This window comes from Branchiostoma lanceolatum, chromosome 11, assembly GCF_035083965.1.
Source record: "Branchiostoma lanceolatum isolate klBraLanc5 chromosome 11, klBraLanc5.hap2, whole genome shotgun sequence".
Lineage (NCBI taxonomy): Eukaryota > Metazoa > Chordata > Leptocardii > Amphioxiformes > Branchiostomatidae > Branchiostoma > Branchiostoma lanceolatum.
The window spans coordinates 7,976,356-7,992,531 of record NC_089732.1 but is presented as its reverse complement, the minus strand read 5'-3'; the positions used below and the strand labels follow the sequence as shown (position 1 = coordinate 7,992,531).

The 16,176-nt window shown below is 41.0% G+C and overlaps 2 protein-coding genes and 1 long non-coding RNA gene across 4 annotated transcripts in view; 2 read left to right on the top strand and 1 right to left on the bottom strand.

Annotated features, from left to right (window-relative positions):
• The window catches only part of LOC136445309 (trehalase-like), a 28,047-nt gene extending 21,485 nt beyond the window's left edge, over nt 1–6,562 (top strand). The window contains exons 1-9 of one of the 2 annotated variants that reach the window (XM_066443240.1): nt 790–904; nt 1,216–1,315; nt 1,446–1,495; nt 1,764–1,964; nt 2,475–2,607; nt 3,259–3,355; nt 4,105–4,332; nt 4,584–4,640; nt 5,290–6,562. In XM_066443240.1, the coding sequence (XP_066299337.1) occupies nt 1,272–1,315; nt 1,446–1,495; nt 1,764–1,964; nt 2,475–2,607; nt 3,259–3,355; nt 4,105–4,332; nt 4,584–4,640; nt 5,290–5,448 (969 nt within the window). In that variant the 5' untranslated portion in view covers nt 790–904; nt 1,216–1,271 and the 3' untranslated portion in view covers nt 5,449–6,562. Of the gene's footprint in view, nt 1–250; nt 344–762; nt 905–1,215; nt 1,316–1,445; nt 1,496–1,763; nt 1,965–2,474; nt 2,608–3,258; nt 3,356–4,104; nt 4,333–4,583; nt 4,641–5,289 lie in introns of those variants that run through there. The other variant, XR_010757394.1, reaches the window with a different exon arrangement.
• Nucleotides 6,531–8,982, bottom strand: LOC136445310 (uncharacterized). Its single transcript, XR_010757395.1, has 2 exons — nt 8,850–8,982; nt 6,531–8,009 (listed from the first exon to the last, which is right to left on the bottom strand). It is a non-coding gene; the product is annotated as an uncharacterized lncRNA (long non-coding RNA).
• A 1,374-nt stretch (nt 8,983–10,356) lies between these two features.
• Nucleotides 10,357–15,791, top strand: LOC136445174 (E3 ubiquitin-protein ligase Topors-like; the record flags this gene model as incomplete). The annotated part of the gene is made up of 5 exons (XM_066443043.1): nt 10,357–10,527; nt 10,914–11,053; nt 11,613–11,879; nt 12,257–12,353; nt 12,806–15,791. Coding segments are annotated over 5 exons (3,093 nt in total), but the record flags the coding sequence as incomplete, so codon positions are not given.
• Nucleotides 15,792–16,176: the final 385 nt, after the last annotated feature.

Genomic DNA, 16,176 nt, shown 5'->3' with positions numbered 1-16,176 from the left:
CGAGCAAATTAACCAGAAAAATATTTTTCTATCGTAAAATTGTAGACTGATAACGTTTCAATGTAGCAGAAGTCTACGAATTCCTTACGCATAGAACAGGCGACATATTCATTTGGTTGTTTAGTAAAATGACTTTTAACTGTAATATGCGTCGAGTTGTAATGTTAGTAATTATCAATTTGACCGGAAGATACTTGCAGATTGACGTACTGACTCTCAATGCAGTTTTCCCTTGGTTCTTCTTGTCCAGGGACACTTACTGGACGGTTCGTGGACTGCTGTTGTCCAACATGCTTGAGACGGTGCAGGGGATACTCGAGAATTTCGCAGAAATGGTTCAAAGGTGATATTCGTATCATATCATATCGTATATCATATCATATTTTTTTTATCCAGTGTACACCTCAGATCTACGGATCTGCTTTTCAGATAACCCTGGGCACAAAGATTAAAAAATACAATCAGGGAAAGACAAAACATACGTATATACAGATAACGTTACATGTACAGACGTATAGAACCGTGATCACAGTATTTCAATCAATTCTCCCAGTCCCACTACAGTCTGTTTTTAAACGCTGACATATCATATCATATCGTATCATATCATACCATGTCAGACGTTATTATCCATTCCTTTATTCCTTTTGCAAAAGAATATTCTGTATTATAAGGTAAGCAATATCACAAAAGCAGTTGGAAAATTCTGTATGTAACGTTATGTTCGTGTTTTGCCTCAAACGAATACTACTTTTTCCCCAGGTTCGGTTACGTTCCCGGAGGGGGGAGGGTGTATCAGAGTAAGCGCAGCGGACCACCCCTTCTCATCCCCACCGTCCTGGAGTACCTTGAACACTCCAACGACATCACTTTGATCAGAAGCCTTCTTCCTACACTGGAACGGGTGAGGCGCTGAAAAATATATGCGCAATCTATTATGAAGAAATTCGGGTCTGACTAAGTAATTGTCTTACATGCAATTTGGTCTAGAATTCTTATTATTGAAAGAAATCATCCACGTACGTGCACCGTACCCTTCTATATGGGTATGCGCATGTTTAGCTTACAACTTCTTCTTATACAACAGACCAAATTATGATAAGCCAATACTTCAGCTCTTTCTATAGCTGGACATTCAAGAGCAATTCTGTTCTAAAACAACCCGTGTTAACCTCTCACCTGAACTGACATTGCCTCAATTTTTCTCCGGTCTAGGAGTACGATTTCTGGATGACCGATGAACGGTGGACATCCGGGGAAGTGACGGCTCCATGCACACACTCAACCGTTACCATGTCCTAGTGGGAAAATCAAGGTGACCACGTGTGTGCTTAGCCTACCGAAATCGCGTCCCATAGCGTCTCTTACGCTGATTGATATGGAAGTAATCGTTTGAAATAACGTTAAATGGTTCATCAGCCAACATATTTGTGTTTTTTTTTCAGGCCAGAGGCTTGGCGTTTAGACGAGCGAACAGCAAGATCTCTTCAACGTGGTATAACTCTTTATGTCAACGCCTTTGTACTTTCTTGTTACCGTTCAATGCAACTACATCAAATGTGTTTATAAGCGTGACTTACTGTCTTGCAACAGGTTTGCACCAGCAAAATGCAAACGTAAACTTTAAGTCGCTTCCTCTAGTTACAGTACAGTAGCTAACTGTTGGAGATCTAATCTTTTATGATACAGTATCACTAATGCCCATTCCTAGAGATCTGATGACGATCGCTAGATGGCGTCATTGAGCAGTGCATTTCTCCTAGGTGCGGACCCCGCTGACTTCCACTCCCACGTGGCCACAGCAGTGGAGTCGGGTTGGGAGTTTTCCTCTCGGTGGTTGGCTGACGTGGGTCCCCAGGCTCGCAGGCTTGCCAGTATCCGGACCCGTAACATCGTGCCCGTGGATCTAAACGCTATGATGTGTCTCAACGAGGTGGCATTGTCTCGCATATACCAAAGAGCAGGTGACTGTTGAAGCGACGATATTCTCTTGACGAAAGAGACTAGATAGGATTTCCTTTAAAAAAACATGGAAGTCATAGGAATAATCATGTCTTTCTAACCCCAATGACGTTTTTATGGAGTGGTCGTGACGTATACTTTCGAGGAAAGCGCTTATCCAAAATGTGGCGTGAGAATTGTGGTGATCTCCTTGGTGCTGAAAACGGAATCAGCACGTCCGGTGCAAAATAAGACCAGCGAAAATTACTTCTATGATCAAATGTGTCGCTGGTGCTACATCTTAATAGCCTAATAGATAGAGTAACGTTGCCCTGAACGGTTTTTCGTCACCATTTTGACTTACCAGCCTTCAAAATCAGAAAAATATGGTAAATTTGTTCGAAGTACTTTTAGTAAGCGTCGTCTGACACTCTGATAGTTAACAAAATTCTAATTCACCATCAAAGATTTGCAAACTTTTCTTCTTAAAGATGATCGATATTTGAATTGTAATTTGATGCCATTTCTTACAGGTGATCGCAGGAAAGCAGGGTACTACAACAACGCCGCAGCGCGCAGGCGCGTGGCTATGGATAAGGTCATGTGGAGTGAAAGGAGAGGGGCGTGGTTCGACTACGACTTACAGGCAGAGGGGAGGAGGGATAGGTAAGGGCAAACAACAAGAACGAAAACAAAATAACAAAACAACAACAAATAAACAAAATTAATAGAAAGAGAACAAAAGGAATAACAACATAATAACAAAACAAAAGGCCATGAATAAGTTTTGAGTCAACTCATCAAGGGGACCAGTATAAAAAAGATTTCAATAGACACAAGAGTTCGGAGACCTCCGTAAGATATTCAGAGCTTTTGTAAATTTCTCGAGTTATCTTGTCTCATTGATTATGGAAATAAGGTTGTAATAAACATAACTATTTTGATTGATAGTCTTTTCTACTCAAATTACGTATTACATATATTGTATCTGTGAAAGTCCTATCGTTTGGTAGAATCTCCTTTCAACATTAATCATGTAAATGGCATCCACATTTACATGATTTATGAATGGTGATGTTGACTAAATTTCACATTCTAAAAGTATGGAATTCCCATCAGTTATCTACCACTAAGAACCATGGCTTTTTCGCACTAATTATGCAAATTAGGCCCCACACACAGACACACCCAACACAATACCTCCAGAGGTAATAAGTTGGGGATAAATCAGCCAAAATAAGGAAACATAGATGTATGGGTATTTAGTTTAAAAGACACATTTGTAATGCCTACTAAATCATCATGTCTTTCTTACAGGTTCTACATGTCTAACATATGGCCACTGTGGGCCAAGTGCTATGGCAACGGTATGGGAGATGCCAATGTAGAAGCTAGGGTCCTCAGCTACTTGAAGGTATTAAAGTATTATATATTATACAATATGCATTTGGTTCATTAACCTTGTTGGATTTTGTGTAGAGAACTACAGTTGTAGACAACGAATAGTGGCAAGGTGGCATTGTGGTTACTAGTAGGGTTGTTGACGTCGAATCTAAAGGTTGTGCCCTTGGGAAAGGCAATTTACACATATTTCCACACTTGACTCAGGTGAACATAGAACTCAGGAGTACCCAGCTTTGGTTAGGGACATCTTCTTGGATGAGAAGTAAAGCTGAAGATCCCATGTTTGAGGAGAGTCACACCTCTAGCAGGTTAATGAACCCACCACACTTATCGAAGAAACGGAGGGGTCCTCCCCGGTTTGGGTTGATATAACCTTATAAAGTCTTGTCTCTGCATGGTCATCTTGAAAAGGTGATAGTCACCTGTTATGTCAATCCTTCCACAATAGGTGCTAAATCTCAATAGATAAACAAATAAGGATAATACATGATGCAGGGTGTTTGCACATGTTGGTGGGATGGATAGACCCAAGTAGCCTGGGTGCCATCCTATTTCTACCGGGGCTCCTACACTCGCAAGTGTAGGAGCCCCGGTAGAAATAGGATGGTACCCAGGCTAAGACCCAAGATGGTCTTCAGGAATGCTTTTACCCCACCAACATGTAGGACCAAAAGTTACATCATAGTCAAGTAACTGCAAACTTTGTATTCATGACATCGTCACACCTTCTTCATCTATTTTTGCATCTCTACATTTCAGCAATACACGGATGTGCTGAACTACACGGGCGGCGTACCGGCCTCTCTACAGGAGAGCGGACAGACCTGGGACTACCCGTACGGCGCCGCGCCCAACCACTTCGTGCTGATCGAAGCCCTGTCCGTCAGTCAGCTGACGGAGGCCAAGAACGCGGCCTTGAACCTAACGCGCAAGTGGCTGGAGACTAATTACAGGGACTGGGTGCACACAGGGAACATGTGGGACACGGTAAGGCTAAGTTGATTCAATTATATGGATGACATCCATACGCACATCAATTTTCGTCCGTTTAAAAAAACAACAGTTTCAACCATACTGTAAATATATGTAGTAAATTGCAAAAAAGTATTGGCAAATAGATACAATCCAATTTTGTTGCTATACCATCTGTTATTGTGGCCAACTGGCCATGTATATGTCAACCATTCTTTTATTATCTATGGAAACAATCTAAATAACATTCCTGCTTCATTCCTTAGTATAACGTGATCACAGGCCGACATCCAGGACACAGTGAGGAGGAAGAGGAAGTTAAGGTAAGCAGAGGTCATCCTCTTAAACTTACAGTCTGATCAGAAGTAGCTATTCTCATGCGTTATATCAACAAGGTAGTCTTGTGGTTTGTAACTTAGAATCTAAATGTACTAGTACTGGGTTTGAATACTGAGCAGGCTCCAATGTTGTGCCATTAGGAAAGGCACTTGACACCTGTTTCCTCAGTCAACTCAGGTGAAAATAAGTACCTAGCTTTGTTTAGGGACCATTTCGAGTGTGACGTAAAGCCAGGTGTCCCGTGTTTACGTTTGAGGAGAGCCGCATGTTAAAGATCCCACCGTACAAATAAAAAAGAGTAGGTGTCCATCCCAGTGTGAGTATACCAAACCATACCGTCCCGTCTTATGCAACTTGCACCTACAGTACTGAACTGGTGTGTTATGCTTAACAGAGAGTAATGCGAAACAAACAACGCTGCAATGAAACAACTTGAGTATTGGCAAATACCTGGAAGTGATATATAGCTATTCGCCTTGTTGTAAAAAGCTGTTAAGATACAAAGTCTCATTCTTACACTTATACTAGTATTGGATCTCTACAGCTGCAGTTTACAATATGAGAAATTAAGATTATGATAATGTTAGGAAATATACATATTTACGAAACGTTGTAAACAATTGTTTGTTGCAGGATGGTTACGGATGGACCAATGGCGTGGCTCTGCACCTCCTGGACAAATACGGCAACCTCCTAAAGGCTCCCGACGTCAGCGGGGCACGTGACAATCACGCGCCCACCGCGCTTCTTCTCATTGGATGTCTGGTGTCGGTTTTGTTGACGATGCTTTAACATTGAAAACTTCTTAACATCGGGATCTGTTAAGCATGTCATTGATCTGAAAATCTTGGACGTGCCAGTTTGTGGAACCATGATTTTGAACTTCCCTTGGAAAAAATAAAAGGTAAAATAAAATCAGATTTAAAAAGAAAGCCCTTCGATATGTATATAAGTGCTGCTTTATTGTTATATAAGCATGATGCCATATGTTTGAGCTACCAAAGTCATTTGTTGAGGTTTGACCAGTTGTGGACAACGCATGATGGCCTGGACAGTATTCACACTTGTCAGTATTGAAACACAAGTGACATTGTATCAACTCTTTTTGTGGGTCTGACAAAGTACATGTACTACTGTTGTGAGTAAGGCTTCAACTAGAGTTATTATGGTATTGTCAGAGTCTATACAAAAGTTACAATCAGTAATATTGCCTCACACAGCAGTAGTCGTACAGTACTATGTGATATTCAGTGCAATCTTTACCCTGGCAGTGTTCATGCAAGAGCTTTTGAAAAACAGATGAAGTATCAAAATATGTGGGGCAGTTTAGATGCAAGTTGCTTAAGAAGTAGCTAGTTCTCTACCCTAGCCTAGCTAAGGATGAAGTTGAGACAGTCTTGTGAGGATGTATGACCCATGAGAAGCCATGTAATGGCATTGGTGAATCTTTCTTCACTGTCTCTGTTTGAAGACTGTACCCGGTACACTTAGAAAGATATGTCATCATGTGTAAAATGTACATGTCGGGTGACACTGATACTGTAAATTCACTTACTTTTGCGGTGGTTTTATTTCGCGGTACAAGGGTTTTTGCAACTTGTTTTATATTGAAACATCCTGTGGTACAGTAGTAATACATTTGAAATGCATATTTGCAGTGTCATGAATTTGCTGTGTAGAGGTCACCATCAAAACAAAACCACCACAAAAGTTTTATGATTTACAGTAGTTCTTTTAGGTGGATCAACTAAGCATATTAATTATTGTTACTAGTACTGTAGTAGAAACTACTTGTGCCGCTTGTTATTGTTGGAAACAAAAAAATGAAAGCTTTGGCAAATATTGTAAGAAGTAATTCACCATTCAAACTTGAATGTTCTAAAATAAACCTTTGATTTATTCTTCATATTTTGTATGATCTATCTATCATATAAGTCATATCAATCAAATTATTCTCACTTGTACTAACAGTTTACTTGCATTGCAAGTTTTTTTACCCCTACCATGATTATTCTTCTACGAATTAATAGAGCTACTAGTACTATTTTCAAAACAGTAAGAAAAAAAGAACACTTTTACAAAATTGTAAAAGGCCATAAAACAAAGCAATTATGAATAATCAGTCTACACCAAATACCTTCCTATACTCTATCAGATAGTCTGAATATGAGTTCTCACTGTTTGGAAGACTTGGTAAGTCATGTGGTACCAAGGCTTTTGGGTCCCACCAAACTGTTGTGACTTTCTTGAACAATCCTGACTTTTCTGTCTGGCTGAAGTATGCACCAATGTTGTAGGCATTAACCACGAAATCATCCACGAAAACCAGATGCTCTGACTCCATATCCTGGCTTTTACAATATTGATCTAAGGCTTCTGCTTTTTCATATCCAGCGACGATGATGCCATGGCCGACATACATAGATGTGCCTGAAGCAGTCTTCATAGGAATGCATCCTTTTTTCTCTCCTTTCACGCCATCATCAAATAGTTCTGGAAGGTCGAGTGCTGAGAGTTCAATGTTAACAGTCTCCCAGACTAGAGGGCTGGGGTCACGGGCTGTTACAACAACCAGCCTTCCTCCCTCCTGTTTCAGGTGGTGTAGAACATCGACTGATTCCTCCCTTCCTCTGACAAACATGTCCTGGGAGACTCTATTGTACACTTTTAATGTTAGGTCCCAATCAAAGGCAAACAGAGTTTTGTTTATAGGAATGTTAGAACTTTCTGTTATGTCCAGTACAAACTTCAAACTGGGTGCAGAAGAGTGTTTGTAGTCTATAGTAGCTGCCATTACGAAAGTTTTGTTCAGACTTGAAATAAGTTGATAATATGTTGCAGTATTCCTTATTACAGATTAGTCAAGAATTCCAAATACGATTTTCACAAAATACATGTAGAAAAGATATAAAGTAATACAGACATTCTAAGTTTGACAAAAGAATTTTACAGTGTAAAATGATTCACTATTCTAGGATAGCAAGTCTTTTTCTCGTCACATCACATGGATCATTCACTATGAAAACATTTAAGCATTCCTCACTCAATATTAGAAATGAGGAAGTCTTTTTTATATACATTTCTGTCCATATCAGATCACAATGAAGCAATTGCATGGAAGTGTGATGATCATCATGAAGACTTTGCACACATACCAAGGGTCCAAACTAGCAGCTCCAAGTCCTCATACTTTCCTCCTTCCACCTCACTTCAGGCCAGGTTGATTAATTGATTAATTGATTGATTGACAGTTTCCATCAGTTCTGAAGAGTCTGTGTGATCAAACGCAGTGCAGAAATACGCCCTGCATAGATGACAAACCCCCAGGCCAGCAGCACAATGGCAGAAAGGAGCTGAGAATGGAGAAATAATATAAATCATCATGGTAATAATTACTGTAAATGAGGATATATGCCAATCAATGACATCACACATGTGTGTACAGTATAAATACACTCACTCTTGAGTCTAAAGTCTCAATAGCATACTAGTAGGGCCCTATAAAAGGGTTAGACCTTAAACATTCAAAAGTACTCTTTTGTGTACTGTGATAAATTATGCCATGATGTCTACATACAATGTATCACAGCAACATCTATATTTGAAGATATAGACGTGTCCAAGAGCTTTTAAACAGTGTTTAAAAACTTCTTGATGTGTCACAATGACTCATGAATAATCTTTACACAAATAACAATTGAAAGGAGAGAAGCACAGCACTGGCCTACTAGTAGGCACTCATGCAGGCAGGTAATCATTGAAAGTAGTAACTGCACTGGTATGGTTGATCTTAGCCGCGGCGACTGTTGGAGGGCTTTTCTTACTTGCAGTCTTATATAGGCTTATGTATAAGGTTGATTTATGTCTAGGTTGATTTATGTCTATCAATCGACAGGAAAACCTACTAGCAGCAGGTTCTAAACAACGATTTGATTAAGTTTCATAATTTGTGTTCTTGATTTGCTACGAAATTCTGACCACTGACCTGTGTGCGGAAGACAAACAACTGAGAGGAGGCACAGAAAAGAGGCGATAAGGTAACGTCAGCTACTTACTAAAGGGTGTCGCCCAGTATCTACATGTATTCCGAACCAGAATTTCTGGTTCTGGATAGATGGCAACACCCCTAATTAGTTGGGGTCACGCGCCCAAATATTGAATATGTCCCCCCAAATATCTTGATACATACTTACCAACAACAGTAGATACTCCTGGACTTTCTTACTTATTACCCACATGTTTCTGTCGTTAGAAAAACGTCACAGTTTGACAACGTTTCTCTTTCAAACTCATCTACGACGTTTTTCCGCCATTGTGTCTGCAATGTTAACCTTTGACCTTCATTTTGTCATAACGACAAGTAAAAAGCAACCTATGATAGATGAAAATTATTGTGCTGATCGATTTTTTGTTAAAAAAAATTGATAAAACAAAACGGAAGAAATATGTCTTGCTGATAAATATTTGGTTTAATTTGAAACCAAAGTTCATGACCTTTGGTTGGGAACTGAACAAAATGGCGACCTGAGAAAGTTGGTGAGTGTTCGTTGTCGTTTTCGTCACTATAGCGTTATAACGTGGCATTAACAGCCTTTATGTGTATGTATTTGTTAGGACGTGGTACTAGATACATAACTAAAGAGTTAGAATGTTGATTTTTCAAACCTTTCTGTGTTAAAAGCTGGTAAATTTACTCTTAATTCTCCAGGAAAACGTGGGAGGGGGGCTGTTGCGTAAGCGAATACCTTCGAATTCTTTTCTGTCTTTCTTCTAGATCTGTTATTTTAATGATTGTGGGGTTTGTAGTGAACTCTTACCATTATTTCGTGGCATGATTAAGCTATGACGGGGTTACTGGTGTCACGATTTATGACAATGTCTGACATATTCTATTGTTTATACAGCTTGTAAGTTGTGCATAATTTTTTCATAATTTTTTTCAGTGATGACAGTACAAGTGAATTGAGCACCAGTCCAGTATGGCAGCAGTACAGAACCACAGTCCCTACATCATCAGTAGTGACAGTGAAACAGAGGACTCTGGGATCGGGAAAGGCGTAAAGAAACACGGCAAGGCAGGTCGGAGGTCGCCAATAGTCTTCACCCGATCACTGTCGAGTTCAACTGAAAGGTAAAAAACAGTCCTTGGGAAAGGCATGCACTTTTTTCTCACTTAACATCAGGTGAAAATGAGTACCTAGCTTTGGTTAGGGGATGTGATCAGATAGGACATATTTTTAGGTCCCGTGTTTGTGGAGAGCCACTCGAGCATGTTTAAGAACCCATCACACTTATGTGGATCAAACTTTGTAATGTACAGTATATAGGCTACAGAAGCGTCACCAAGTTGACAGTGTTATAGCCTCAAAAGAAAGAAGAACAAGAAGTCAGTATAGACAATACGGTATCCAAAATCATATCCAGTTGCCTGAGTAACTGTTATTTGCCGCATACGGTATACTAGTAGTATGTGTAATAGTAATTTTCAGTCTTTTGTATATAAAAAAAAGTATTGATATTACTATAAGTTTCTAAGGTCTATTCACTTATTCAAGTGTTAAGTTAGGCTCAATGTTAAAATGAAAGATTAAAAAAAAATGTCATGATTGGTGTTCTAATAGCTGGTTCTGGATAGGCACCAAGTGTTTGAATGATGTAATTATATATAGCTACTTTGCATGTTTTGACCTCTATGACTGATGTATTTCCCACAGCTCGGATGAGGGCAGTAGTAGGGTACAGAAGCCAGCCCCAGCCTCTCAGTCCCCCGACCACAACTGTTCCATTTGTCTGCAACAGTTCCAGAACAAGGCCTTCACAGACAACTGTTTCCACTCCTTCTGTTACGCCTGCATCAAGGAGTGGTCAAAGGTACCACGATGGCTTTTTTGTTAACCTCATAATGTGTAGAAAGTGAATATTATAAAATTACCCATACGTTCCGACATATAGCTTAGTAAGACCAAGATGTACAATTAAGCTGTGGCAGTCATGTCCACACTGAAATATGATATATGTTGTTAATTTCTTTCTATATGAAAGAATTGTGACTTACCAAAACTTTGAGAAAATTTTTTGGTATTTTATCTTTAGGATGACCCAATTACTAGTAAACTTAATACGTGTGACCTCGCAGATGCCTTCCTCAAGGTACTGGGCCAAAGGTAGCTAATATGAGCTCCCAGCAAGGGCTTTGTCATGTACCCAATAGTTGGACTACATCTGATCTGCAATGTACTTTGATTTTCCCCTGACAGGTTAAGGCGACATGTCCCCTGTGCAAGACTGATTTCCAGTCCATCATCCACACTGTGAAGTCCATTGATGACTACCAGCAGGACTACCTCCTGCCACTGGGAAATGGGGCCTTCGGTACCATTGATGGCCAGAGGTTCAGGTGGGTAATGTCTATTGTTTGCTTTAGCCTGCAGTTATCTTATAATTAATAATTGTCTATTGTTTGCTGTAGTCAGCAGTTATCTTACAATTGATAATACTAAGTATTCAAATACATGTGGTACATGTATTGTGAAAAACTTACATAGGCACAGAAAATCATGATGTCACAGTCATTGTCTTGAAATTGTGGTGCTTTTTTTAACATTCTCCCTGCTGCCTAACTCTGTAACCAATAGAAAATGGGGTGCCAAACTGCTACTTCAGTGTGCTAAAGGTTAAAAATGCAAACAGGTGCATGACGGCATGTAGTACCTTCTAGCTAGATACAAGTATACAGGTTAGTTGAAAATTAGAAGTAGTACTGTGTACAATGTAGGTTTACATCTTCAACATTAGATGCCTGTTCCCAGTCTACAAACATTGTTTAAAACTAATAATAAAAGGGAAGAAATTAAGCAAAATTCCTTCTGTTGGAAGAAGCATCAGGAATTCAGGGTACACTTTTGTCTATAGATTTTGTATATGGAATTGTTTTCTGACTATCGCTCTTCAAACAGGTACAGAACCACGCTCAATTTAGGGCGGCGGATGATCACGGAATCACGAAGAAGAATCGACGAGCAGATGGCCATCTTCCACAGCTACGCCCGCCATGAGACGATCCACTGCGGCCGCTATCGCCCTGAAAGGAGGATGTCCGCAATCTCAATACGCAAACGGGTGTACTCCCGGGGACTGCGGGCGAGGGGTGTGCAGGGGGATGAGGGCAGGACTAGGGACATCTCAGCACAGTTTTACAGGAGTAACCCGGCTGTGACACACAGGTGAGAAATGATGGTCTAGTATGTATTTAGCACATCAGCAGAACTTAATGTATATACGGTAATTGGCCTGCTATTCAAAGCTATTATAACTGCCGAATCTCTCTTGTTCTCTTTGGTCAATGTTGCATTGGTGTAACAGACATTGCATAAGATATGTCTTTGAACACAACTAAATAAACCTATAAACGAGATACTAACCTTAAATACGTGAACACGACCTTAAACGCTTACGTTTTGCCCACGTGCTTATCTATTTAGGGTTCACAAAATAATTTTTTCACAGTGGAGGGGTCAGGCACAGAAAGCCAACGCAACATGGCGCAAGCCACGCGAGTGCCAGAGATCTGACGACCATTTTTTTTCTGTGTTCCTCCTAGGCTTGTGCCCTGGCTGAGTCGCGAGCTGGAAGCGTTGGTGGCCAGTAGGGATATTGTAGACTTCCTACTACAGCTCATTGTAACAGTCATTCAACAGGTGGGTACTGAGAAACAAGTAAAGTAGCAGGAACTCAACTTTTAGGACTAATGTTTAGGCCATTTGAAATGGCATGGTGATAGGGGTTGTCGGGATATTTTGAACGTAGAGGGAAAATTCTGTTGTTCCTTCTTCATTTGCTACATAGAAGAATCCTTGTAACCTCTTTCAAGTTTCCGTGTATTGTATCCTTGAGCAAGAATGGTGATGGGCTAATGCAATAAGTTAGTATATATATCTTTCTTAATGTGTGAAGACTACTATATTTTGTGCACATAGATTCCACACAAACTTACAGACTGACGATTGTTTTGTGTGACATTAAATGATTTCATAATCATCACAAACTTTTTGACAGCTTGCAATGGTTATATCTAAGCATATCCTCTTTCTTCCTAAGAGTTAAACTGTTTTGTTTGACATGTCCACATTCCCGTCTCTTCAATGTGTAGGTTGACTTGGGAAGTTCCACAATCAAGCACACTCTGGAACCATACCTCCTCCACAGAACTGACCACTTCCTGCATGAGTTCATGACTTTCGCCAAGTACCCTTTCGATATGGCTGCCTTTGACAGAAACGTCATTTACGAGTCTCCCATTTTTGGCGACGTCTCACCGATATCTCCACCGCATACGCCAAATCTTGACCGTTTGACTCCTCCCGAGCTTCACAACATTGGCCCTACACCATACGTGCCTTCAGCCAGCGGTATTGCTGATATCCCAACGTCGTACATGAACTGGGCACCCAGGCACTCGACATGGGACAGCCCCTCGGTTACCCCTAGGACCCGGCCTGGCAGGTCGGTGACCAGTACATCCGGGTGGGATGACGAGACTCCTGGGCCTTCAGGGCTGAACCCTGACCTTGAGACAACTGTGCCTCCCCCTCCCCCTACAACAGCTACGGTTAAGACAGAGCCAGAACCAGAGGAAGTATCACAGCCTCGGCCTGTCAAGACTGAACAAAGCCCTGTACACAGCCCTGCTTACAGCTCTAGTGGGGACTCTGTTGTCTTCACCGGCTACATCAAACCACTTGCAGAAAGGACTCCGGATGCATTCATAAGTCTATCATCAGAGTCAGAGGATGAAGCTTCTCAAGACAAGGACACAACACTTCAAGACAACAAGAACACAAAGGCTTCACCCAGGAGAAGGTATCGCTCAAGGTCAAGGAACAGGAGGTCAAGGTCAAGAAGTAGATCAAGGGAGGGGAGGTACAAGAACTTGTCCAGAAGGAACAGGTCAAGAAGTAGGACTAGAAGGAGTCGATCCAGTTCCAGTGGCAGAGGTCATGTTAGGTCAAGGAGTAGGCCAAGGGACAGGTCAAAGGGTAGACATCAAAGGTCTCGGAGCAGGTCAAGGAGACGATCCTACAGCAGGTCGCCAAGTATAAGCTGGTCCAGGAACAGAGAAAAAGAGAGGCTATTGAGCAAGCCAGGGGGGAAAAGGAAACAGAAGACAAGGCACCTGGAGAGTTCCCCAGCTTCATCTTACAGGGCAAGTCATAGAGAGAATACAACATCTTCACAGAGAAGCTCTTCTCACTCCACATATCAGCCTGCTGCATCAAGATCAAAGGACATGGGTCATGAAAGAAGGGACCAAACTAGGTCACACAGGTCAAGATCCAGGGAAAGGTCATGCAGGTCAACATCAAAGGACAAGTCCAACAGGTCAAAGGTTAAAGAGAGATCTCATAGGTCAAGGTCAAAGGACAGGTCACCAGTCTCAAGGGAGAGAGACCGTCATCAGTATAGAGGTCATTCACACAGGTCAAGGTCATCAGACAGAGCTCAAATATCATATCAGAAGTCTCCTCATTCTGGAGATGGACAGAGTTCACTGGTAAGGTACTCAGGCACGTACAAGAACCAGGGTCGGACGCGCCGCCGCAGTCGCAGCTCCAGTCTGGAGGTCACCTACGAGGGAAAGAAGAAACACGACAAGTACGAGTACCAGAAGTACAGCTACAGCCACAGGAAACACGACAACGACTCGGAAGTGGAGGTCACCTTCTGCAAGATGTCTTCAAAAGAGTCCAGAACAAGTAAGCACCACCACCACCACAAGAGTAAGAAGAAACACAAGCATAGGAAGAAGAGCAAGAAGCACAAAAAGTCCAAGGACAGGGAGAAAAACACTGCTAAAAAAACTGGTGATGTTTCTTCAACAGATGAGGAGAGTAGTGTTGGTGATGTAGAGTGTTTGAGTACCATATCTGTGTCTGAGAAAGGTGATGGCGTAGATACCACTGAAGAGGGACAAGACCAGACCGTTCCAGTTGTGATAGATCAAACTCAGGACACGGGAGACAGTAACATTAACAAGGCACAGGACAGTCAGAAAGTACAACACAGGCAAGAAGGCAACAATGGTAATCAGGACAATGTGCCTTGTGAGCTGAGACATGGTGATGAAAAGGACTCTTCCTGTGCAGGCAAGAATTCTTTAAGTAGGACTGAAGTAAACCTATCAGAAGAACATACTGTGACAGGGGCTTTAGACAGTCAGACTAATTCAAGACATACTTCTGTTGGTTTAGGTTCTATTGGCTCAGCAAATGTGTCAGATAGTGGCAAAGATGGTCCTTGTACAGATAGCTTCCTTAGAAAAAATGATGACAAGTCACCTGTGTGCCAATCAGAGAGAAGGGTCATCAGCAGGTCACCTGAACAGGAAGTGATGTCACAAGAAGGAATGATGGAACAGGAAGTGACATCACCAGAAGGAATGTTGCCACAGGGTGTTGATGAAACAGTTGAGAGTACCTCATCAGGGTCCCACAGGAGGATAGTCCTTGCACTGAAGTGCCAGGATGAGAGGAGAATTGTGATCTCAAGAAATGGTGGGGAGGGGAGCTGAAGAGTTCTGAACTAAGACTCTACTTTGGGAGCTCAGAAGTTTGCAATACGTCCAAAGGTCCAACACTGGTTTAAAGCCAACAATTCATATGATTAGGAACTATATAATGCTGATGATGGAAGTAAAGGAACCACAATGTAAAAGAATAGCATGCTTTCTCAATTGACATCTGATATTTCAGTTTATATTTGTAAGGCTTCAAAATGATCAAATTTTTCCAATCTTTAGTGTTCAGACGTTTTCATTTATTGGTTTTCCATCCCATCCATTCATATGATTTATGGTGGTAATTTACGGGGCTGTTTGCTAGTTAAACATTTAACCATGCAATGAGGTGTTGTAAACAACTATGCAAACCCAACATGATGCTTTTTGAAATGAAAGGTTGTCACATGGAACAGTCACATTTGTTAATTTTACATTTTTAGAATTTTTTTCTGTACCAAAATTGCTGCACGTGATGTTTACTGTAGTATGATTTCAAGATAATTCAAACATATCTCAACACAGCAAAACTGGAGTCTAATCTGTATTAGATCAATTAAGTTAAGGGACATTGATCTGTAGTTGTAAAAATAGTCAGTGATTTTACATTTATGATAACATTTTATTGCATTCTTTGTTAGCCTTGATCTACCCTTGTAACTCAGGTGGCAGATTTGTATGAAAGCTGTACATAAAATTGTCAATGTACTTTCTATTAGGAGTTGTGTTTTAATTTGTAGTGTTTGAAGGTGCGAGAATGACAAATAAGCAAGGTAAGGTGAGAGTTACTATAGTCCGCACTTACAATGGCACCCTTCTGAGAAGAGAAAAGAAGAATACTGTAAGGTTATTTCAGTTCAAGGGGACTAACTTTCACGGTGGGGGAAAGGAAGTGTTTGTAGTGTCGGAAGGTTGTGGTGGGTACAACATGACAGATCTGTATCGTGCACGGTCTGGTGGAGTCACCG